Source organism: Carcharhinus amblyrhynchos, chromosome 15, assembly GCF_965287045.1.
Source record: "Carcharhinus amblyrhynchos chromosome 15, sCarAmb.v2.hapA, whole genome shotgun sequence".
In the NCBI taxonomy this organism is placed as follows: domain Eukaryota; kingdom Metazoa; phylum Chordata; class Chondrichthyes; order Carcharhiniformes; family Carcharhinidae; genus Carcharhinus; species Carcharhinus amblyrhynchos.
Genome location: NC_137338.1, coordinates 48,017,152 through 48,042,557, shown reverse-complemented (window position 1 = coordinate 48,042,557; position 25,406 = coordinate 48,017,152). Strand labels below are relative to the sequence as shown.

The following is a 25,406-nucleotide window of genomic DNA, read 5'->3' as shown; positions in this document are numbered from 1 at the left end:
ATCTGCACAGCTAGCAGTGCTAGTCACTGAGCTGTTGCGGCGCCCGTCTACCGGTCCAGGATCAAGCACACACACCGACACGAAGTACTAGGCCACTCCTGGAACCTCCAAGAGCAGCCCACGCACGACCCACCGTGTGCATGCCCCTTGTTTGACAACAAGGTGGACCTCCACCTGTGGAATAAAAAGACAAAAACGTTAACATATAAGTCTGCATTTCCTTTTTTTATTCATTTAGTGCCCAAGCCCTGTTCTCTGCTTCCACAAAATGATCTATTTTTTCTGAACTAATTGTTCCAAATTTTCCTTTGTCTATCCTTAGATTTATGCGCTTATAAAATACTTTTGGTTCATTTTGTGTATCCTACTACAACCATCCGAAACCTTCAGGAATTCTGTTCCTCCAACTATTGCCCCTTGCCAAATGCCCACTGCCTTTCCTTCAACATTAGTTGCTGTAGCGTAAGCAACTCCCTCTGCTCCTCCACCATAATCTCCCCTCCTGTAAGACCCTCCTTATACCTATCTCCTTCACTTTGGTGTCAATATTTATCTATTGCCTATCTGAAGCTTCTTCGGATTTTTTCCCAAGTTAAAGTGCTAAAAGGTAAAAATTGTTGTTGTTCTTAAAAGTTGAGGATCAGTTCAACATCCCAATCAAGTTCCTTAATCTACATTGCAAAACTGGAAGGAAGTAGTGAATAATGGGTCAGGCCAAAAATTATATGTGAGGATTGAAACTGGTGGGCACACGAGCTACTAAACAGAAAGAGAAGCAAGAAAATTCTTAGTGATATGGAAAAAAACGAGGGGGAGGGGGAAAGAATCTGGTGCAGAGAAAAACTGAATTCCATGACAGCAATGACCTTAACAAACCAAAATCAGGTAATAAAGGAAAATACATTGGCTCTAATGTTAAAACTGTATTTCTTGTAGTTACTGTAATTTTTGAAGCAATTCAGGGAACCTTCAGCAATAATTCAATGTATAGTTTATAAAGCATAATCCATTTATAATTGAATTTCTGCAAGTTTACAAAATTAGGTTTTCAACACATCAGTGGAGAAAGACAGGAAGGAATGAACCATTTCTGTAAACCAATTTGCAGATTTCAGAGTCATGTACTGACCACTAAGTCACTAAGTGAAAGCATGGAAGACAGTTTGTGGTGCATGTACTGCTTTGATAGAAGTGGAAAACAAATTCTTACTTCTCCAACACAGGAGGATCTTCAGGACCTTTGCTCTGAAACTCTAGCAGTTCTAGAAAACTCTGCATATACCTGTGAAAGAGGTAAAGAAAAAAGATTTTAGTCAACAGTCACACAAAACCAACAACTTCACTATCAACGATGTCAATGTATCTTATATGATATTTTACCAAAAACATTTTATGGATAACTTTGATTAGGTAAATCTGTGCAAGATGAACTAGTTCAATTAACTTGAAAAATAAGTTAAAAGATTAGCAGCATTTTTCCCCATGTAGGTTGAGATGAAAATTTAAATTCACCAAGACTGAATTTTAGTCCAGATGCTAAGCGAGGAAAGAAGGAACGATAGCTATAGATGAGGGTAGTAGACCACTAAGATTTGAAGGGAGAGATAACAAAGGGAAGGATGAACAGACTGAAGAGCATGAAAGAACAACTGTCAGAGTAGGGAGTTCGGAGCGCAAGGTGGAATTAAGTGATGATAGTCATGTCACCATTTCAGTGATTTGGGTGGGACAGAGTATTGACGTTAGAGATTTCAACGAGGGTCAAGCTCTTACCATTTGTGAGACAGGTCACAACACAGACGTCCATTTAGCCAATCTAGTCTGTGCTGGTTTTTTTGTTAAAATTATTCAATTAGACCCACTCCCCTGCCTTTTTTCCTACTGCCCTGTACTTATAGAACATAGAACATTACAGCGCAGGACAGGCCCTTCGGCCCACGATGTTGCGCCGACCAATTAAAAAGCAATGACCCACTAATCTAAACCAATCCCTTTCCATCCATAAACCTATCCACGGATCTCTTAAACGCCCCCAAACTATGTGCTTTTACAACTGCAGCAGGCAGGGCATTCCAATCCCTCACCACCCTCTGGGTAAAGAACCTACCTCTGACATCCGTCCTATAAATATCACCCCTTAATTTAAAGCTATGCCCCCTCGTGCTAGCTTTCTCCATCCGAGGAAAAAGGCTATCACTGTCCACCCTATCTAAACCTCTAATCATCTTATATGTTTCAATAAGGTCCCCTCTTAGCTGCCTTCTTTCTAACAAAAACAACCTCAAATCCCTCAGTCTCTCCTCATAGGACCTCCCCTCCATACCAGGCAACATCCTGGTAAACCTCCTCTGCACCCTCTCCAATGCCTCCACATCCTTCCCATAATGTGGGGACCAGAACTGCACACAATACTCCAAGTGCGGCCGCACCAGAGTTTTGTACAGTTGCAACATGACGCTGCGGCTCATAAATTCAATCCCCCTACCAATAAACGCCAAGACACCGTATGCCTTCCTAACAACCTTATCTACTTGATTTCCAACTTTCAGGGATCTATGTACACATACACCTAGATCCCTCTGTTTATCAACACTATTCAGAGTCCTACCATTAGCCCTATACTCTACACATCTGTTATTCCTGCCAAAGTGAATTACCTCACACTTTTCCGCATTAAACTCCATCCGCCACCTCTCGGCCCAGCTCTGCAACTAGTCCAAGTCTCTCTGTAAACTATGACACCCCTCCTCACTATCTACCACACCTCCGACTTTGGTGTCATCAGCAAATTTACTAATCCACCCAACTATACCCTCATCCAGATCATTTATAAAAATTACAAACAGCAGTAGCCCCAAAACAGATCCCTGAGGCACATCACTTGTAACCGAACTCCATGACGAATACTTACCATCAACCACCATCCTCTGTTTCCTATCTGCTAGCCAATTCCTGATCCAATTAACTAAATCACCCTCAATCCCATACATCTGCACTTTCTGCAGAAGCCTTCCATGGTGAACCTTATCAAACGCCTTACTAAAGTCCATATATACCACGTCAACTGCCTTATCCCCATCCACCTCTTTGGTCACTTTCTCAAAAAACTCAATGAGGTTCGTAAGGCACGACCTACCCTCCACAAAACCATGCTATCTCCAATCAATTCATTACTCTCTAATTCATTACTTTTCCCCCTTCAAGTTTCTACTCTGAAAAATTACTACTGAATCTGCTTTGACCAGCCTCCAGGTTACAACTAGCTCTGCAAAAATCACCTTAATTCTGTGTCCAGTGGTTACTGACCCTTCTTCCACTGAAAATTATTTCTCCTTACTGCATCAAAATCTTTCATGATTTTGAACACCTCTATCAAATTTTCTCATAGCCTATGCTGTAAAGAAAACAACAGATTTTCAAGGCACTTCACATCAAAATTTCTCATCCCTGGCACTATACTAATAAATCTCTCTTAAGACTTGGCATCCTTCCTGAGGTGTGGTGCCCAAGATCGGACACATTACTCCATCAGAAATCCATTCAGTATTTTAGAAAGTTTAGCACTGCCTTCTTCTTTTTGCACTCTATGGTTAGGACTTGCCTACCCCATGGCACGGATTCATGTTCTTGAAAAGCAGTTGTAAACCTCGCTGTGTGAGGGAGGATTTCCAAATATGCAGGTACAATATGGCAACGAAGCCTGCTAATTATATTAAAATTTATTTAGACATTATTCCCAATCTTCTACTTTGAACCTTTTATTACATGTTTATCTTATCCAACATCACTACTGCCTCCTGTTTTATTCCTACATTGGCAGTATCTTCTTCTCTTGTGAAGACAGATGCACAATATTCATTTAGTACAAAGGCTAAATAGTACAGAAGCTCCCATGAAGGGTCATCACCCTGAAACATTGGGGGCGATTCTCCCAAAAGTGCTGAATTGGCAGGAAAGCTGTTGTATATCCCAACTCTTCTGACAGTTCAGCTTCTCTCCTGAATTTCTGCACTTTGTGCACTGAAGAGGTCCCAGTCGTGAATCTCATAAAAAACCCAGGGGGACAGGGCCTATTCACAGCGGCGTTTGACATTTCTGGAGCTCTGCGCAACGGCAGTGGCCCTAAACTGTCAACCTCCCACTTGCTGGCCAGCCTGATGGCTGGCCAACCTTGGACCCCAGCAGTGCTGCCCCTCTAGCCCCCACCCCCAAACGGCCTGTTAGCACCCCCAACAATTCCTGGGCCAGCCCTGACCCCCTGTGCCCCAGAGCGCCCCTTTGTCCAGGCCCCACCCCCCAGCAGTGGCAATCACCCCTTCCCCTACAGACCCCCTGGAGGCAGACCACACCCCAATCACTGCCCTACGTTCATCCCAGGCCAATCCCAACGCAGAGTGGCAGTGGGACTCCTCACTGATTGCCCCTAGACCCTGCCCACAATAGGTCTCATCCTCTTGGCATTGCCTGTTGCCCAGTGGGCATGGGCTCTTTGCCTCTTGGCCAGGGGCACAGACTGGCACTGCCAGAGAGCACCAATCCCCTGCTGCCCGATTTCCCCCCGCCCCCCCTTTCACTCTGGCAGGGTCTCTCGCTACTTCCCTGAATGTGGGGAGCTCGTCTAAACCCCGCCTGAATCAAGTACTCCTGGCAGGGTGGGAGATTCAGTCAGGACCTGAAAGGATTTACCAGCTCTTCCCCCTTTATCACTGCGTTCACCCGTCCAGATTCAGCACGAAACAGACATGGTCCACAAAGATCCAATTCAGGCGCTCCACTTCTGAGCAGGTAGGTTCTGAGCTTCCAGCGGCTATCTGGCTGAGATCAGTGGTTGTGGTGGTGGTGGGCGTGAAGCAGGTCAGATGGGTCTCTGGTTGTTGGGGGGTGGGGAGGGGAGGGAAGGGAAGCAGATCAGATGGCTCTACAGTTGGGGGGGTGGAGGGAGGACAGATAGCACTCTAGGGGGTCTGCTGCCACTCTGCATGTGATTGGTGGGGGAGGGGGAGGGATGGGGGATCTGCAGCCACTCTGCATATGATCAGTGGGAGGGAACAGGAGGTCCACTGTCATTCTGCATGTGATCAGTGGGGCATGGGAGGGGAGGTGGGGGGGAGAAGGGAGGTTCCGCAGCCAATCTGCAAGTGATCGGTGGGGGAAAGGGGTCTGCTGCCACTCTGCATGTGATCGGTAGGGAGGGAAGGGGGGGTCTGCTGCCACTTTGCATGTGATCTCATATTGCTTATATTCCAGAGAATATAGGTCGCGTTTACAGTCACAGAAAGAAAATTCTTCTGCTCTTGAACTTCCAGCTCCTCTACAAAATCTCCTTCAATAGTTTCTGTACACCCAAATCTGTTTACATGTTTACAACTATTACATACGCAGTTTAGCAAGCAACAACAGCATCTAACAATTGGGTTTTGGTCAGACTCGAGAAGCTGGTCTTTTGCAAAATCCTGACCTAGAAATCTGACAGCTTAGTGCCTGGTTTTCAGAAGCAAAAGACCCTTTAAACCTCCAACATGGTAGAAGGAATGATCCTCGTCTTTTTTTTTGAGTACAGAAGCAGGGATGTTTTGTCCCAATTATACAGGGCCTTGGTGAGGCCACACCTGGAATATTGTGTGTAGCGGTGTTCTACTTATCTGAGCAAGAATCTTCTTGCTAGAGGGGGGAGTGCAGCAAAGATTTATTAGACTGACATTAAGGAGAGATTGAATTAATTGGGATTATATTTGCTGGCGGCCAGAGGAATAAAGCAAGAGCACATAGAAACCTATAAAATTCTAACAGGACTAGACAGGTAAATGCAGGAAGGATGTTGCTGGTGGTAGCAGGACCTGACCAGGGATCATAATCTAAGGATAAGGAGTAAACCTTTTAGGACTAAAATGAGGAGAAATTTCTTTATGTAGAAAATGGAAGGCAGTGGAATTCACTACCACTGGCCAAAACATTGTACGCTTTATGACTCTTGGGGTGAAAGGGATCAAAAGATATGGGGGAAGACAGAATCAGTCCATCGGGTTGCGTGATCAGCCACGATCATATTTGAATGGCTCAAAGAGCCAAACTGCCTATTTTTGCTCCTATTTTCTATGTATATTTCTATGTGAGGAATCACATGCTCATAAGCAGCCAGAAGTTGCTAACTGCCATTTTATCATCAGCAAATAAAAAACATGCAGGGGCCATGCCTAAATTGGCATTGGCACTTTACATATTACAAATAAATTTTCCTTGCAATACTGTTTTGCCCCAACACTGTGTCGGTTACATTCCTGAGACCAGGTTCAAAAGTGCCCTCAGCTCCACATTCAAAACATTGTACCACAAGATAAGAGAGAATTTTGCTGAAGCAGAGAGTCAGTGCTGACTTCTCTCTCCTCAGTTTCTTGATTGTGAGCAGGGAATCCATTCCTGTGGTTAGCTGCGGATCAATGCTTCTATTTTAATGATAGGATTTGCTTTTCATTGCAGAATGACTGTCACAAAATTCATACAAACCAAAACATGTGAAAACGTTACAATTTTGAAATGTCTGCTTATACTATCAACGATGCGGAAAAAAATTAACTCTGGAAATTAAGTGGATTGATGCACTGCTCCTTGTACCTCTGGGACATAAGAACATAAGAAATAGGAGCAGGAGTAGGCCACCTAGCCCTTCGAGCCTGCCCCGCCATTCAATAAGATCATGGCTGATCAGAAGTGGCTCAGTTCCACTTTCCCGCCTTCTCCCCATAACCCTTAATCCCCTTGCCTATCAAAAACCTATCTACCCGCGTCTTAAATATATTTAGCGAGGCAGCCTCCACCACTTCAACGGGCAAAGAATTCCAGAGATTTACCACCCTTTGAGTGAAGAAGTTCCTCCTCAACTCCGTTCTAAACTGCCCCCGCCTTATCCTGAGAGTGTGCCCTCTAGTCCTACTGTCCTTTCTGAGCGGGAAGAGTCTCTCCACTCTATCCTATCCATCTCATTCATCATCTTTTACGTCCCAATGAGATCTCCCCTCATTCTTCTAAACTCTAACGAGTACAAGCCTAGTTTATTCAGCCTCTCCTCATAGCTCAACCCCCTCAACTCCGGCATCAGCGTAGTAAACCTCCTCTGCACTCCCTCCAAGGCCAAAATATCCTTGTGTAAGTACGGCGCCCAAAACTGCACACAGTACTCCAGCTGTGGCCTCACCAATGCCCTATACAGCCGCAGCAAGACCTCCCTACTTTTATATTCAATCCCCCTCGCTATGAAGGCCAGCATCCCATTCGCCTTCCTGACCACCTGCTGCACCTGCAAGCTGGGTTTTTGCGACTCATGCACAAGGACCCCGAGGTCCCCCTGCACCGTAGCATGCTGCAGCCTTTCGCCATGTAAATAGTAGTCCTTCCTACCATTATTCCTACCAAAGTGGACAACCTCACACTTGCCAACATTAAATTCCATTTGCCAGTTCCTCGCCCATTCACCCAGCCTATCTAGATCCCTCTACAGACTTTCCACACCCTCTGCACAATTTGCCTTTCCACCAATCTTTGTGTCATCAGCAAATTTGGACACCTTACACTCGGTTCCCTCCTCCAGATCATCTATATAAATGGTAAATAGCTGAGGCCCCAGCACCGATCCCTGGGGCACTCCACTAGTCACCAACCACCAATCCGAATAGCACCCATTGACACCCACTCTCTGCCTCCTATTTGACAGCCAATCCCCTATCCACGCTAACACCCTACCCCCAACTCCATGCCCCCTAACCTTCTGTAACAACCTCTTGTGCGGCACCTTATCAAACGCCTTCTGAAAATCAAGAAACACCACATCCACCTGTTCTCCTCTATCCACCGCACTAGACACATCCTCATAGAATTCCAATAAATTCGTCAGACACGACTTCCGTTTAACGAAACCATGCAGCGTCTGCTCTATCAAACAGTTCTCCTCAAGATGCCTCGCTATTTTCTCCTTGATTACGGATTCAAGCATTTTACCTACAACAGACGTTAAAGTGACCGGCCTATAATTCCTTGTCTTTTGCCTGCTACCCTTTTTAAACAACGGCGTAACATTAGCCGTTTTCCAATTTTCCTGCACTTCCCCGGAATCCAGCGAGGTTTCTCCACCATTTCTTTCAGAACCCTTGGATGCATTCCATCCGGTCCTGGGGACTTGTCCACAGTCAGTCCCTCCAGTCTGTCTAGCACTGCCTCTCTAGTAACAATAATGTCATTCAGGCCCTCCACTCCTACCATCTTTCCATCGTTAACACCTATTTCCTAATTTCCAAATCCAATGCTAATTGATGGGATGGCAATATTCTTTGTTTGTTGGGTGTAGAGATCTGGCATGAAATAAGCTTGGATAATTTAACCTATTTCTTATTGAATATGAACCTACAACACAAACCTATCATTTTGCCAATAAATCAATGGTCTTTTTCATACTCTTTTTCACTTGTCATCAAAGGTATCATTCTCTTTCTAATAGCCAAATGCAACACGCCATTATAATTCTGGAATCTCTTACTGGACTGCCCTGCGGTGTATGATCGTTCCTACCGTTGTAGATTTTAAAAAATCAGAAGTAATTGCCACATAACCACAGTGTAAAATTATGCATTGCACAAAAAAAGTTCTCTTCATCTCTCATGCAATGACATGTCCCAGTGTATGAAAGATGCCAAGAATAAAGAATTTGGTTTTCCCAATACAAAATTAAAATGTCACTTTTGTGAGTTGAGTAAGTAGCTGCAAAACTTCCAAGGAAAAGTTCCGTACGTTTCATTTCAGGTTGTAGGATCAGTATTAAAAACAACACGTTCATACAAACTAAAACATGTAAAAACATGCACAATAGCACAGTGGTTAACACTGCTGCTTCACAGCTCCAAGGACCTGGGTTCGATTCCCGGCTTGGGTCACTGTCTGTATGGAGTTTGCACATTCTCCTCGTATCTGTGTGGGTTTCCTCCGGGTGCTCCAGTTTCCTCCCACAGCCCAAAGACGTGCGAGTTAGGTTGATTGGCCATGCTAAAATTCTCACTTAGCGTCCCGAGATGCATAGGTTAGAGGGATTAGTGGATAAATATGTAGAGTTATGGGAGTAGGGCCTAGGTGGGATTATGATCGGTGAGGATTCGATGGGCCCAATGGCTTCTTTCTGCACTATAGGGTTTCTGTGATTCTATGACTTTCCATTGCCATTTTAGGACTAGGGTTTGCTGCAAAAGGAATATCCCAGAGAATATTTTGATATTTAGCCTAATATCTGCCAGTTCCTAATGTGAAAAACTAAGTTTATTAAGTACCTGAGGCACATCAATTTGACTATTAAAGGATCACATAAAATTGCTTGTGAATCTTATCTTGATATTAGGCAATTTCATATGCAAAATTTGAAACTTGCATGCTAACACTGTGTCACCAAAAGTAGATGACTTGTGTATAAGATAACACTGATCTTAGAATCACGCTTAAAAAAATTACACAGGATAAATATAATGAATATCAATTCTTCTCAAGTGTTAATTTGACAGTATAACTAGGAAATTCAGTCAATTGCTGACATTAATGAAAATTGTATACTCAATTGCTTCCAAGTCATGAGAAACTGTACTAAACTTGTACTGAAAGTGCATAATTTCACCATGACCACATTAATCTACTTAGTACAATGAATATTAGATTTTTGAATAGGTTCCACGTGCAGAAATTTCTCTGTACTAGTGTTCATTGTGAAACACAATCCACTTCATTCATAGGCTAATCTCTTACATATGGTATTTACTTACCAGCTCTGGACAAGTCGCACAGAGGGTCTGCTGAGTAGGTTATCAGGCAACAAGTTCACTTCTCTCATTGTATTAGCTAATCGAACTGGCAGCTCCTTTCGCAAAAACATAAACGATGTTTTTTCACATGCATTATCACGGCCTAATAAGGGTTAAAAAAAAGGGAATTAAACATTCTACATTCCTGATATCATAACGCAAGAACTAGTATATTCAATAGCCGTGCAATTTGGACAATTATGGGCTCATACTCATTGGAAAGTGATGAAATGAAATGCATTTGGGCAGTGTTCAGATTCAAAAACTGAGACACCAAATACAATACTACCAGGCAGGCTGACATCCCTGGCTTTTATGTAAGAGTCAAATTAATCACTTCCTTTTTGTTCTAGTGTCAATTACCTTAAGAGAAGTCTATTTATAATAGTATCAATTCAATAAGAAACAAGTAAAAAATAAGCTGGCATTTATATAACTTTCATGTCCTCATGGCATCCACTGCAAATCTAGTGATAGTGAGAAAAACAACCAACCTGCACATAACCAAGGTCCCACAAACAATAAGATAAACAATCAGATAATCTATTGGATTGGTACAAATATAGCATTACCCATAATATTAGATTGTTAAAAATACATTCAGCAACATATGTGACAGTAGTAAAACTCAGTGAAGCACCTAAGATTTTACTTTACGTTGTGAAAGTAACTGTTTTCCAATTACAATACACTAGATGCACAAACACCTCTATTACATTTCAATTAGCTATAATTTAATTAAAAATTTAGAAACAATGTGATGTTATTATATAAAAGAAAAGTATGTTGATGTAGGGATCTAAAATTAACATAGAAAGTGACAGAAATACTTATCAGGTCTGGCAGCATCTGAGACGAGAGGGAAACAGGGTTAAAGGGCACAATCTTACCAACCTGCTTATTGATTCATGTAGTGGGATGGGAAATGTAAGTGGCAGGCATTAAGCCAATCGTGATCTTCCCAGGTCATTTCTTGCTCTCAGGAAGAGCGAGAGACAGATTTAAATATGTATTAGCTAATTTTAATATCATTAGTGAGTCCAGGATGTAATCGTCCGGGCCTACCTAGCTTTCCGACTTTGACAGTGGAGGTCCTCACTGGCAAGGATCATAGATGGCCCCCACTAATGGGGACCTAATGTGATGGTTCCCCAGTGGAACCGGAGGCGATTGAGATGCTCTAGGCAGGCAGTGTTCCTTGGGCAGTATCAGCCTGGCACCAGGTACTGCCAAGGGGCCGGGTCTTACAGGGTTTGATATTTACGGTGAGAGGGATGTTGACAGATCTTCCATGTACTGTGTACACTTGCACTTCTAGCACAGTGTGCAGCTGGCTTCCCTGGCAGGCTTAAGGCTGCGTCCCACCACACAACCCCCTAACCCTGCCATCTCCCCCCCACCCCTCCCCAAGCACTTAGAGTGTGGGAAAATGGTATCCAGGGGAAAAGACTATTCTTATTGAACATGAACCCACAATGCTTTCAGGCTTTTGTGACACTAAAGGTGAAATCTTACCTGCTGTTCATGTCACACTCCTATTGCAGCGAAGTTGGAGAATTTGTTAGCCAGCCAAATCTCCATTCACTGCGACAGGATGAGAAAATCCCAAAGCCGTGGACAGTGGTAAGATTCCAGCCATAGAACTTTTTTTGGGAAAATTCCGGCAATGTTTCTTCAGCAAAAATTCTTTGTTTCTCGGTGCTGCCAGAACTGCTGAGTTTTTTACCACTTTCTGATTTTATGTTATTGTAACTCCGAAGCAGAAATCTCACCAGTGAAAAATTGATATGTTTTAAACTTTTAAAAGGCTGCCATTGAAAATCAAAAAGGCTACTCTAGAATCAAGTCAATCCAACTAATTCCATACAGAGGAAAGAATTATTAATTTAACAGGAATTATGACGTGTACAAAAGCAAAGTTTAACCCTTTTGTTTATAATTGTTTTGTGAACACAGCTATCTGAAACCCACTCAGGTTGTGTATAAATTACATACATTTGATGGCAAAATCTACTCATAATTCCTAGATTAAATCGATTAACGTAGCTACACGCTTTGTTCACAACAGTAGTCCAGAATACCCCTTCCTTGAGGAGCAACATGACATTTGCAATCTGATCACACTATAAATATCATACTGTACTGAAGGTCAAGGCTTTGCTGCAAGCTTGTTTACAGCAACTGAGGTACAATATATATTACAAACTAGGACCATATGCAGCAAGTGTTGGACATTGGTTTTTCTAATCCGGTTTATTAAAAAATATCAAACACAATAACTATGTCAATTACAAATTTGTATAGTCTGTGTGAAACAGTTATAATAAATGCTGCAAGACATAATATTTTCATGCAAAAACTCAGCACGTCTGACAGCATCAGTGGAGAGAGAATACAGCCAATATTTCAAATCAGATTGTCTCTTCGTCTGAGATGAAGACAAAGAAAATCAGACAAGACTTATATTGTGGGGGTGCAGGGAGTGGGGGGCTATCCTTGGACAATCTGCACCTTTGTTCTGCCATTCACGCATTCAAATCTCTTAATGGACTCTCTTTGCACCTTTCTCAGCCTTTATCATCACCATTTACATTCCTTTGGGCCAATTACACCCCCTCCCCCAAATACCACCTCCCCCAAACCCTCATCTCACTTTCCGCTTATTGAGCATTGCTGGGTGTCAATTGTTTTTTACATTTTTTTTGCATTTACTAATGTAACCCTGACTGGAGGTTAAATGCAATTAATTAGCAATGTAGCACTTTTGAAATGTCCCAAGAACATGACATGGTGCTATGTGAACAGCAATTCCTTCTGTTTTGTGGTAAGAATAATGTTGTTGATGTATATAATGAAAAGGTATAGAGTAAGGGATAAACAGGCTTGTTCATGGCAAGGAAATAGAGTGGAGATTTGCTATCAGGTTAGAGGCATGAGTTAGAGGCATTATTCTGGGAGATTTTAATGATCAACTTACTGACTGGGACGAAGAAAAAGGAATAAATGTTGAAAAGAGAACCTGTGCTACTTCTTCAAGTTTTATGCCATTGGACTACTGAGGAGGGATGCAGGACTGATGAAAATATTGCTAGATTCAATTATGGGTAATATGAGTAAAGTATTTATCAGACAAATCAACAAAAACTAGACAAGCATCTTGGAAGAAATGGCAATAGTATGATAAGATTTAAGATGAAAGGGACATAGTCAGTAAAGAAATGGAACACCAGAAAGGATTAGGGTAGTTTTTAAAAGATGAAAAGTGGGTGAGAGGGAAGGAGAACTTGGCACACAAGATTAGTGCTTTTAAAAGGAGAGATTGCAAATGTATATTCCATTAAAAAGGAAACTGTTAGTCATTGCAAAATCTCATGGGAAAAAGAGGTTAGCAACTATAATTTTCCATTAGACTTTCATTTGTAGCATAACCAATATTTGGACCTATCTTACAGTGAACTGCAGGTGCATTGTTTCAGCCCAGGACCCTGACATACAACATTTAGGTTGAACTAATACACTTCTAATATTACAGCATTCTATTTGCAAAGAACCAGGCATTCATTCAACAAAGGAACAAATATGAATTTTCATGTGAACATTTTTTGTGATCAAAGCACATCCCTTAAAGCTATTTTAATATAGAGGAGGCACAATCATACTTGGATACATCTTTAACTATCTTTGTTCACAGCAACTTGAAATTTATTTCCCAAAATTTTGACCAATTAAGAATTTAAATGTCAATCACAAGTCTGTTGGGAATTTATGATTATTGGCCTGCAAATCCAAAATACTATCATAGGCATATTAATGGATCAAGCAAGAAGCCAGAAAGCAACAAACTCAATTCGGATCACTAGACTTCCTGACAGCCTGATGTGCGTGTGCATCTACATGTGCGTCTGCGTGCAAGAGGAGATGGGCACGGTGAAGAGAATATTTATTTATAAAGAAAAAAATGATTTGCCATATAGGAAATAATGCCACAAATATCTTGCCCATAAATTGTTGCTTTTGATTGAAAAGAATACTAGGTTCCAAAAAATACATATTTATGTTTGGCTGTCAAAAATCTCATCAAATTTTGGTTATGAAAACAGAAATTGGTTTTGTCCACTAAGTTCATTAGAATCTTGATGCCTTATCATCTCTTGCTGCTCCATTTTATGCTTCATCATGAATGGTGCAATGGATTGTGGTCAACATTATTTGTTTCTTTTTCAAAGAATGCCACCACAAGAAAAAGCGTTCCCTGGACTTTTCTGCCCTTTCTCGGTCCATGGGATATCTCAGTGGAAGATACTTTACACTAAAATAAGAGCAATTCAAATATTTATACAATAATATTTTACTGACCAACTTGTCCTAACCTACTTACTGTATATACTATTTTAGGAATTATACAGAATTTTATAGCACAGAAACTGGCCATTCAGCCCAGTTCTACGCCATGTTTCTGTTCCACATGAGCTTTCATCCACCTCAATATGTCTCACTCTATCAATATACCCTTCTATTCCTTTTTTTTCATGCATTTATCTAGCTTCCCCTTATATATATCTCTGTTATTTGCCACAACCATTCAATGTTATATTGAGTTCCACAATACGAGCAAAGGAATTTCTCCTGAGTTTATTAGAATTTTTAACAACTAACTCATACATATGGCCCCGAAGTTAGGGCTACTCCCAAATGGAAACATTTTCCCAACATCAACACAATATCAGGAGGCTTTCAAGTAAAGTTAGGTTGATGGGAGCTTGACAAAATAAACACCAGCATAGGCCAGTCAGGCCAAATGACCTGTTTCTGTGTTGAGTCAAATGTAATAACTATGAAACCACTTCATAACTTTAAATACCTTTATTAGGTCACCTCTCGGTCTTCTCTTTTCCAGAGAAATAAAACTCCAACCTATTCAGTTATTCAATACAGATATAGGCTCTCAGTTCAGTTATCAGCCTTGTAAATCTATTCTGCACTTTCTCCAATGCTCCCATCTTTTTGTAATAGAACATAGACTGTACCCTAAATGTGGTAAAACCAAGCTCTATACAAGCTTACGTACAATAAGTTGTATACTCTTGATTTGTCAATTCTACATTTTCTAGAAAATGAACCACAGTGCTTTGTTTGCATTTTTTAATCCTTTGTTCAACTATGTTGTTATTTTTTAATCCGTATCTCTCAATCTCCTAAGGTATTTAGACTAATTTTCCAAGAAGTAGGTGGTTTCCTTATTTCTTCTACCAAATTTATCTCTTCACACTTATCTACATTAATATTTGTCATTTACAGACCCACTGTATGTTTGTTAATGACCTTAATTTAGTCAGTTTTACTCAGTGTTAATGATATCCTCCGAACACAAATTTTGAAAGTGCACTTCTGATTCTAGGAAGGAAGTTCTGGAACATCTGTGAAGTTGCATAACCAAAAATATAAAAATTCAAAGTAACTACAATTGGAAGAAAAGATGGCAAAATAACTCTGTCATTTATTCTCAGATTTCCATTAATTGTTGTGTAAAGCTTGTTTATGAAAAGAAAATTCAAACCAGCTTGCTTCTCTATATGCAACAGATGTATGGTTGCACAAAATAGACACTGCACATCATGGTTCAATAATAACACTTGACCACAACTCATAGGTTTAAGCCCTACTATGGAGGAAGTCCTGATGTCAGAGGCATGCCATCTGCCCTCATGGGTGGATGTAAAAGTTCCAATGGCATAATTTGAAAAGTAGATGCAGATTTCTCAACTTCATGCCAATATCTCTTCTGCAATCAACATTTGTGGAACAGTTCAAATTGTCATTTATCTAATTGTGGGTCGTAGGACCTTGGTGAGGGCAAATTGGCTGCTACATTTGCCTACTTCAACAGTAAAGTATCTCGGAACATCCCAAGGGTGTAAAAGGTGTTCTTTTATTTCATAAAGGCCTGCTTTTATTTTTTAAACAGTAAAGCCTTTATGTAACTAGGTTCACTTTTTTAAAATATTAGAATTTTTCAATTTTTAACCCTAGAATTTAAAAAAAACATGAAAAATATGGAAAGCTTCACGTGTGTCATCTTTGCACAATTCATTCATTTTAAGCCTCATGTGATATGTAATTTAGCAAGTACCAAGGAAGAGGTTAAAATTCCTAGATTTAGAAGATGTTGATTGGAATGTCTGACCCACTCAATTCAGTTGCAAGTTACAGACACTCACTTTCCACATATATTAACAATAGAATCAGTTCAGCCATTTTACAAACAAACAGCTTCCAAATGGCCAAATCTATCAGAGGCTGATTTGGAATTAGAACAGACATTGGACATTAGAGGCTGATTCTACGGACCACCTGTGTAATATTGTTGCCAAGAATTCTGATAAATTTAAAGGATTAACATCCTTTACCATTCTGTTGGTGAGCTGCTGCACATTTAGTAAAATTTTTTGTTCGGTGGGAGCTGAATATCCAGCAACTACACTTTGAAACCCAGCAGGTCCAGGCAAAGATAAATGGCAAATTAAGTTCCCTCTTGATGCCAGAAAACACATTTACAAATTTTTACAAACTTTTATTTAGTGGCTGTTGCGCTTGCATGGAGTACAGATAGGGGTTAACTGGAAGAAAATGCTAAAGATGTTCTAGTGGATGAGCAAAGAGGCATCAAAAGGCCATCCTCATTCACATCTACCTTATGATTTCAATTTCTTGATATTTACTGCTCTCAACATGGTAGCCCACCCCATTTTCTTCTGCACCCCCAAGAGGGTAAAACTCTGTTCCAAGTAATTTACACATGCACTTCCAAATTTTCAACTCTCAAGCTTCTGGTCTTCATCCCATGATGGTTTTGCAGCTATCAGTTTCAAACAGTCACTCAATTGCACCTTTATTGCCCTTAGTTCCAGTAAACACAGTGGTCATTATCAGCTGTTTAATCCCTCCCAATCCAAGGAATGCACTTGAGCATACCTGGCACAAAGCTGGTTTAGACATCCAATAGTGGATCTGTGAACTACACATCAAGTACCATACCACCATGGTCTCCTCTGCCAAAACTGTTCATGATCCCAGGATCATCCTGGAAAAGCAAATATGATCCCCCCAATTCCTCTCCTCTGTCACCTCCAACATGTGAGGAGTTAATGAATGTTTTGACAGCAAAGTTAAAAGCACTTGTTCAGCTGCCTTCTGCCACTCACCCAATGATGCCAAATCTTCCCCCCTCTGTCCACATCTTTCACTGGTTTCTTTCCGATTTCCACTCATTCTGCCAAAGTTCACCTTTTCCATAAGAATCACAACCCCGGCTCCCTTGACCCCATTCCTACTTAAATGCTGAACATTCAACTTCCCTACCTGCTCTCCCACATTATCGCTGACAGTGTAAATTGCTTCCCCAAGTTGTACCTCCATCCATTTCATACCACCACCATCTCACCTCTCCTCAAAAAAGGTTCTTGACAGTTCAGTCTTTGCAGACTGTCACGTTTCCAAACTCTTTTTCTTCAAAGTTCTTCAGAAAGGTTGCCATGCACCGAAATGGTGCTAGACATAAGTCCCAAAGTCTACAGTGTTGGTGCATAATCCCTTCAGATCCTCTCTGCTACCTTTTAGGGGAGGCCTTGGCCTAGTGGTATTATTGCTAGAATATTAGTCCAGAAACTCAGCTCATATTTTGGTGACCCAGGTTCAAATCTTGTCATGGCAGTTGGTGGAATTTGAATTCAATAAAAAAAATCTGGAACTAAGAATCTACTGATGACCATGAAGCCATTGCCCATTGTCAGAAAAACCCACCTGGTTCACGACTGTCCTTTAGGGAAGGAAATCTGCCTTCCATACTTGGTCTGGCTTACATGTGACTCCAAAACAACAGCAATGTGGTTGATTCTCAACCGCCCTCTGAAAGTGCCTAGCAAGCCATTCAGTTTCAAGGACAACTAGGGACAAGCAACAGATGCTAGCCAGCCAATGATGCCTATGTCCCATGAATGAATTTTTAAAAAAACATGGTTGAGTACGCTAATATCTTTCAGTGCCCCTTTTTTTCATATTGTCCAGCTCAGGAATACTGCCCTCATTTAGTTTGACTGTTATCTATCCATTTCTACCACAGCAACAACAATGGTTTTTCTCTTTACTCGCACACATTGGCTGAAATCATCCATCCTTATTCACAGCTGGAATTTTCCAGTGCTACTGAAAGTTCACGGGAGTTTTCACCAAATTTTCCATTCTTGCTCGTGACAGAGGAGACTAGAGAATCCCACCCATTATCTCTGGACTCTTAAGGATCTATCCATGATACCTTCCTCCTTCTCCACAATACAGCGTCAGATTGCAACATATTGCTATATTTGTGGATGGGTAGCAACTTTCCCCAAATGAGGTTATAAGGTGGAATTTTTCCATCCTGCCCACCACAGAAATTGTAGCAGGTGGGAAACGGATCATGCAAAGGTCTATTGACCTTGGGCAGGATTTTCTGAACTTTGCGCAAACACAGATGGAAATCCCACCCCTAATCTTTGGCCTGGTCGACAAACATCTTGCATCCGATTTCAGCCACCTCTCACTCACTGTTTGGAACCTTTGAGGCCTATTTACCCTGAACTACTGCCCTAGACATCAAAACAATCTTCTCTTCAGCTGGCATAACACTATCTGCCTCAGTTCATTCACTGCCAAAATAGAAGCTGACTAGTTATAAAAAGGTCATAAAGTTCAACTGATCCATGGCAAAATTGAGAACGATTTGTTGTCCCACATTACGTGACTGAATCCACTTATGCAAATCCGCTAACTTAATGTTCACTGTTGGAGCGGCCGCTGCCACCCCATCCCCCACCCTCAATTATACTGTCAAAGGAACTGGGGCAAAGTACTGCAGATGTTGAAAATCTGAAATAAAATTAAATACTCAGCATGTCTAGCACCATCTAATGAGAGGGAGGCAGTTAACATTTCAGGTCTGTGACCCTTCTTTAAAACTACAAAGTAAACAGAATCACAGAATTGTTACAATGCAGGAGGAGGCTATTTGGCCCATCATGTTTGCACCAGCAAATCATGTTACATATCTCAAATTAAATCTCACCCTTTCCCATTCAAAGGAGAATAATTCAGCGTCTGCTGTCAATCCACACAACTGTAACTCCTCATCAGTGCCACTCTAGTAAATCCCTTCTTTACAAAGAACAAAGAAAATTACAGTGCAGGAACAGGCCCTTCGGTCCTCCAAGCCTGCACTGACCATACTACCCAACTTAACTAAAACCCACTACTGTTCCGAGGACCTTATCCCTCTATTCCCATCCTATTCATGTCACTTGTCAAGATGCCACTTAAAAGTCACTATCGTATCTGCTTCCACCAGCAACGACTTCCAGGCACCCACCACCCTCTGTGTACAAAATCTGCCTTGTACACCTCGGTTAAACCTTGCGCCTTAAACCTGTGCCCCCTAGTAACTGACTCTTGCACACTGGGAAAATGTTTCTGACTATCCTCTCTGTCCACGCTTCTCATAATCTTGTAGACATCTATCAGGTCAACCTCAACCTCCAACATTCCAGTCAGAACAAACCAAGTTTCTCCAACCTCTTCTCATAGCTGATGTCCTCCATATCAGGCAATATCCAGGTAAATCTTTTTGTACCCTCTCCAAAGCCTCCACATCCTTCTGGTAGCGTGGCGACCAGAATTGAACATTATGCTCCAAGTGCAGCCTAAACTTGGCCAGGATTTCTTACAAGTACTTTAAATGCCAGCTCAAAGTTCACTTTCTACAGATATTCTAAAAAGAACATATTTTGCAAACTACAATACAGTGCAGGGTTAAAAGGATATTGATAAGTTATTTGAGCGGTTTAGTGTCTGTAAATCATTTCACTATCTGTCCAAATGCTGCTGATCAGTTGATACAATTGATCCCTAGCATCATAAATCCCTGGCGTACACATCTGAAAAGTGCCTGAGCACAAAGTTTGGTTTGCAACAGATATTGAGCTCAATTATAATGAAACTAGTTTCTATTCCCCCATTCCAAATGTTCCATTAATATAGTTAATTAGTTTCATACAATACTTGTGACAATACCAAGGGTGGAAGAGACCATCTAAAGATGTTTGGGTTAGGTGGATTAGCTATGCTAGTGTCAGGAGGATTAGCAGGGTGAATGCGTGGGGTTATGGGGATAGGGCCTGAGTGGGATTGTTCTCAGTGCAGACTCGATGGGCCAAATGGCCTCCTTCTGTACTGTAGAGATTCTATGATTCTGTGATCTTGTGGTGCTTATGAAGGATGTTTTTAAATGTTAACTCCATAAAAAGAAACATTTCCTTTGTGGTCGTGCAGGAGAAACTTTGTCACTCTCACAAGCTTTCCGGACACATTTATTTCCACCTACAGCTCCTCTGAACACATCACTTGTCGGCTGCTTGGGTTGCTAACTTTGAAAGCAGTGGCTGGGGCGGAGGGGTAGGAAACAGCTGTTGCCAAGACAAGGTTAAAAGCAGAAGGGCAGCCTCCAGACAATAAACATCTCACTCGGTGCATCCGCCGCATCACCAGCACCTAAACAAACCTCTCGCCAGACACGTCCGCTTCCCAACTCACCGAAATCCAAGAATTGCTTGATCGAGAGAGGCGACGGCGAGAACCGAGAGTAATATTCGACCTGTTTGGGGATGGGGTTCTTCATCAGGAAGCCGAACAGCCGCATGATGCTATCCCCTCCCCGCCCCCGACGACGGGATGCTCAAAGTTTCCTGCTTTCTTGGTGATTTTTGTCTTTCTCTTTAGCGAGCCAGGCTCTGGGAAGCAATCATCGAGATGAGTGAGCGCTGCTGAAGGTGGCCCTCCCTCCTCCTTCCCGAGTGCGCCGTATCCCTGCCTCTCCCTCCCCCACTCTCTCCGTGTTTGCCTGTGTCTCTCTCACCGCCTCCTTCCGTCACTCTCCTCTCTCGTGCGTCCGCATTGCTGGCGCTGCTCCGCCCACTGTTCCATCCCCACTCCCCCTGCCCCGCCCCCTCTACCCCCACCCCCGCCCCCGCTTCTCCCCCGCCCCTCCCCGCCGCCTTTGCCCCGCCTCCACCTCCCCCGCCCCTGCCCAGCCCCCGCCCCACCCCCGCTCTGGGTGCGCGAGATGCGTCCGTTGCTTTTAAAAAATTCCCTGGCATGTGGCCCGGGCCCGCCAGCCCGGGTTGTTTACTTGTGTTTGGTTTGAAGTGACAGCTCACAGAACCTGGACGTTGCGGCTACACACCCTCCCCATCATCATGATGTTTTTTAGCTTCCTCCTCGTTTTCGGCTACTGGACAAGATACAGGTTTTCTCTTTATTTTTTGGTTGTGTTTTATTTAGCGCACATCCCCCACCTCCCTAGCCACTACAGAAAGCGGATGCGATGGAGAGGGTGTGCCTTGGCCGCTCCGAGAACGTTCACACATGCACGTTGTCAGCCTGGGAGGTGGGCAGAACCGTGGAGGTGGCACTAGGAACTGAGTCATGGGCTCTCCACTGCAATTTTCCTCTCGCCTTTCATTATTAGAATGGCTACACATCCAAAGCCCTGGCGTGCGGGGGGGGGGGGGGAGGTGGGGGAACTCCACCCGCTCCCCAAGTGGCTGCTTGCTCACTCACTCCACCGACTTCTTGGTTCTGCCACTTCTCTCTCCTCTCTCGCATCAGAACTTGTCCCAGTCACGTACACAAATAGCCTGAGTGCAAAAGGAAGGGGCTTTTTTTCCCTGTTATGATACAGAATCGAGGAAGGGAAAACAAAGTGAGGCTCAGAGGGCAAAGGGAGGTTGTTGAACCTGCCAGTGACCGTGTCATATCTGAAACCGGAACATTATTAGAGGTTAATTGTCGCAGCTCAGTGATAAAAGTTCCTCAGCCCAGTTGTCTGTAGCTGCTGCCTCAGTGACTCTTCCTGCGCTCTCAGGCTGTTCAGGTTCCGCGAATAAATCGACATAAATTTCACAGCAAACTAAGTCGTGACTGTGAATGGTGGACAGGATTCAACCCTGCCTGCCAGATCTCAGAATAGCATACTTTCATTGTCACACACTGAGTCTCATGGTCTTCTGTAAGGATGAGGTGAAAATTAGCACCCTGTGGATATGAATTCAGAAGCATTAGATGGGTTGTGAACTGGAGCTGGAAACTTTCAAGCACTGTCATCACTTTGTCATTTCATCACCACTGGTGCTCCACCCTGTCACAAACTTTGTTGTTATGTAAAACTTTCTCAGTTCTGATTAAAGGTCATCAACCTGAAAGTTCAACTCTTTCTATCTTCACAGTTGCTGCCTGACCTGCTGAGTATTTCTAGTGTTTACTAAATTTAGATAACTTACCCCTGCAGTATTCGCTTCAACCTGTAATTGACCTTAGCATCTCTTTCATTTTAAGATGAATGCTGCCAGACCGTGACATTCATTTGACAGTGCTGCAAAAAAAGAGGGACAAACAGGGCAACTACGAACCAGTCAGTTTCGCGTCAATGATGGTGTAACTTTTAGAGACAATATGGGGCAAATTTACATAACATTTAGAATAATAAATGAGAGTCAGCATGTATTTGTTGAAGACAGATCGTGTTTATGTAATTTGTATGAGTTATTTGCTGAAGAACAGACTTGATGAAGACAAGCTGTTATGCATGTGGACTTTAAAGGGAAGGGGGGGCGGCATAACAAAGTATCACACTATAGACTTGTTTAAAAAATGAAGTCCGTGGGATTAATGAGACAGTGGCACTGTGAATGCAAAATTGTTTAAGGGACAGAAGGCAAACAGTTGTGAGCCTAGCCATGGACAGCTAAAGATATGAGACAAAATGAAATTATAAGAACATACAATTTTTTTAAAAAACTACTGAATTTGTTGAAAGCTACGAAGGGTGACAGAACAGCGAAAAGGAAATATGAAAATAAATTTGTCAGGCATGGCACAATTACAGTTATTAGGAAACAGAGGCTAGTCAACAGTAATATCTTTTTCTGGTTTCTTTCCTGTTTCCACCCATTTCACTCAAGCTCACCAGTTTCATTAGAGACATAACTTGCTTCCTTGATTCAATTCCTACTAAGTTTGAAGTTTATTTATTAGTGTCACAAGTAGGCTTACATTAACATTGCAATGAAGTTACTATGAAAATCCCTTAGTTGCCACACTCCGGTGCCTGTTCAGGGACACTGAGGGAGAATTTAGCATGGCCAATGCACCTAACCAGCATGTCTTCCGCGCTGTGGAAGGAAACCGGAACACCCGGAGGAAATCCACGCAGACATGGGAGAATGTGCAGACAGCGACCCAAGGCCAAGAATTGAATCAGGGTCCCTGTGCTGTGAGGCAACAGTGCTAACCAATGTGCCACCGTGCACCTTGTAAATTTTTGGTCATTCAACTTCCCACCTATCCCCCTCATTATATCTGACAATGTAAATTGTTCCCTCTTCCTAAGTTCTACCCCCTCCCTTTAATACCATCACTATTTAACCCCATCGCAAAAAGGATTCTGAAACTTTGAGTCTTTGCAAAGTATCACATTTCCAACCTCCTTCTCCAAGCTTTCTCAAAAAGGTCGGCATCTCACACATTTAGGCCCACCTTTCCTGTAAGTCCATGCCTGAATCTGTTCAATTGGGTTTGGAATCTAACAATGGTATCATCAGTGAATAAAAGGAAATGGGAGACGTAGTACATAGTTTTTTTCTGTAATCAATTACGATAGAGAAAGAGGTCAGAAAGAGGAAATGATAATGAAACTAATACTGAATCAGAGGTAGAATGTCACCAAAACTAATGTAAGCAACATCACAATAATGAAGAAAATTAAAGAATGGCAAGTCCCCAAGTTCAGATGGTTATCTTCCCAGGTTGAGAATATTGCAATATAATTTTCCAAATCTCTCTTGGTTCAAACACTTCAGTTTGGAAAATTGCACAAGTCACTAATTAAGAAATCTCCCATGGTTCTGTAGAAAACCTCATAGGTTGTTCAGAAATAAAGTGTCTTTACAACAAGGCTAAGAAGCCTGAGAATGAGAAAGATTGAAAGAAATTCAAAACCTGCCAGAGGAAAATAAAGAAAGTTCTCAATAAAAAAAAGATTAAGGGTGAAATGTTCTCAAAAAAATGGCTGAGTGTTGTTTCTGGCGAGAAAACCAGTGTGTTTCTCTCCGGTCAATTTTCTCCTCAGATCGCATGACACTGCCACAAAAAATCAAGGGGGTGTTTCAAGCCATCATACGGCAGGAGAGGGGGTGGTTTCAGCATGGCAGCAAACCTTGCTGCTTTGACATCAGGGTGCCATCTTTAAAGGGTGCCTCAATCAGAACCTGCACAAATCCTTCAACCCAGCACAGATGTCTCAGGGGCAACCTCCCCACCCTCAATCAGAGATGGCACTCCTCTGCTCCTTCATCCGCTCCTGTCCTCTAAATGATCTAAATGAATCCCACCCACCCCCCTCCCCCACTGCCATGAGGTTTCCAATGGGGCCTGCCCCTTGGCACTGCTAGGATGGCACAGCCAGGTTGGCTAATCTATGCCAAGCATTGCCATGTCAGTGCCTGCCATGTCCCTCTCCCCCGGGGATTATACTTACCTTTATGACCCAAGAGAAATGACCCCCAATGACAGGTCTGTGTGTAGGTGAACCTATTGTAAATGGCACCAGTGTGCCATCACACTGGTAACCACAGAATATTCAGTGATGGGGTAAGTGCCAGAGAGAATGCTCACTAACAACATGTTAATGAGCTTTCTGTGGTCCCGCAGTGTGTTTTACACCACTCCACCGGCGAGGGACTGGTAAGATCGGAATGCGGAATTTTGAGCATGCACTGCCATTCCTGCAGACAGAGAGTTAGGCTTAAAAATATCTTACAACCTCTATTAAAGAGAATCCAAAGAGATTCTGGTCATTCATTAAGAAAATCAAAAAAGCTGGCATTTCAGATATCAAAAATGGACAATAGAGTTATATGTGATCTTAAAGATAAATTAGAAGAACTAAGTGATCAACTTTCTAATGTATTTACCAGAGAAGATTTACAAACGCAGCTTATATTGTGACTACTTAGCAGACATACTAAACCTTGTTGTAAATAAAAGAGTGGTTTGAATTTATTGTAAAAAATAAATTCAAACATAACTCCAGTCTAGAAATCTCTTACTCCTGGATTTTAAGTTAGCAGCTGATGATCTAGTTCCAATATTGAATCTTGTTCAAAAAGCTAATTAACACAGGCTACTTACCAGACCAGTGGAGATAAGGCAACATCTGTGGCATTTTCAAAAAAGGTGAAAAAAGTCAGCCAGAAATGTACACACCAGTATTTCTCACTATCATTTGCAAATTGCTCAAACATATTGTTCATTTTCATGTCATGCTCACAATATCTTTATTGACAATCAACATGGTTTTTGGGAGAAAAGATCCACTGAAAACAAATTTAACAGACTGTCGATGACCTAACTTTGGCTCCAAAAGGTTTAAACTACTCACCTGGCAATATGATATTTCTCAAAAGCTTTTGCTAAAGTTCCTTGTTAAAAGCA

General features: G+C 42.1%; 1 protein-coding gene and 1 long non-coding RNA gene across 5 annotated transcripts in view; one reads left to right on the top strand and one right to left on the bottom strand.

Annotated features, from left to right (window-relative positions):
- pdk3a (pyruvate dehydrogenase kinase, isozyme 3a) overlaps nt 1–20,777 on the bottom strand; it is a 62,954-nt gene extending 42,177 nt beyond the window's left edge. Inside the window, exons 1-3 of one of the 4 annotated variants that reach the window (XM_080203917.1) lie at nt 20,451–20,777; nt 9,792–9,933; nt 1,211–1,282 (exon numbers count right to left, since the gene is read on the bottom strand). In XM_080203917.1, the coding sequence (XP_080060043.1) occupies nt 1,211–1,282; nt 9,792–9,933; nt 20,451–20,556 (320 nt within the window). In that variant the 5' untranslated portion in view covers nt 20,557–20,777. Of the gene's footprint in view, nt 1–1,210; nt 1,283–9,791; nt 9,934–11,345; nt 11,366–20,450 lie in introns of those variants that run through there. The other 3 variants (XM_080203914.1, XM_080203913.1, XM_080203916.1) reach the window with 3 other exon arrangements.
- A 255-nt stretch (nt 20,778–21,032) lies between these two features.
- The window catches only part of LOC145352980 (uncharacterized), a 44,411-nt gene continuing 40,037 nt past the window's right edge, over nt 21,033–25,406 (top strand). Inside the window, exon 1 of the long non-coding RNA XR_013888630.1 lies at nt 21,033–21,162. This is a non-coding gene — a long non-coding RNA (uncharacterized LOC145352980). The remainder of the gene's footprint in view (nt 21,163–25,406) is intronic.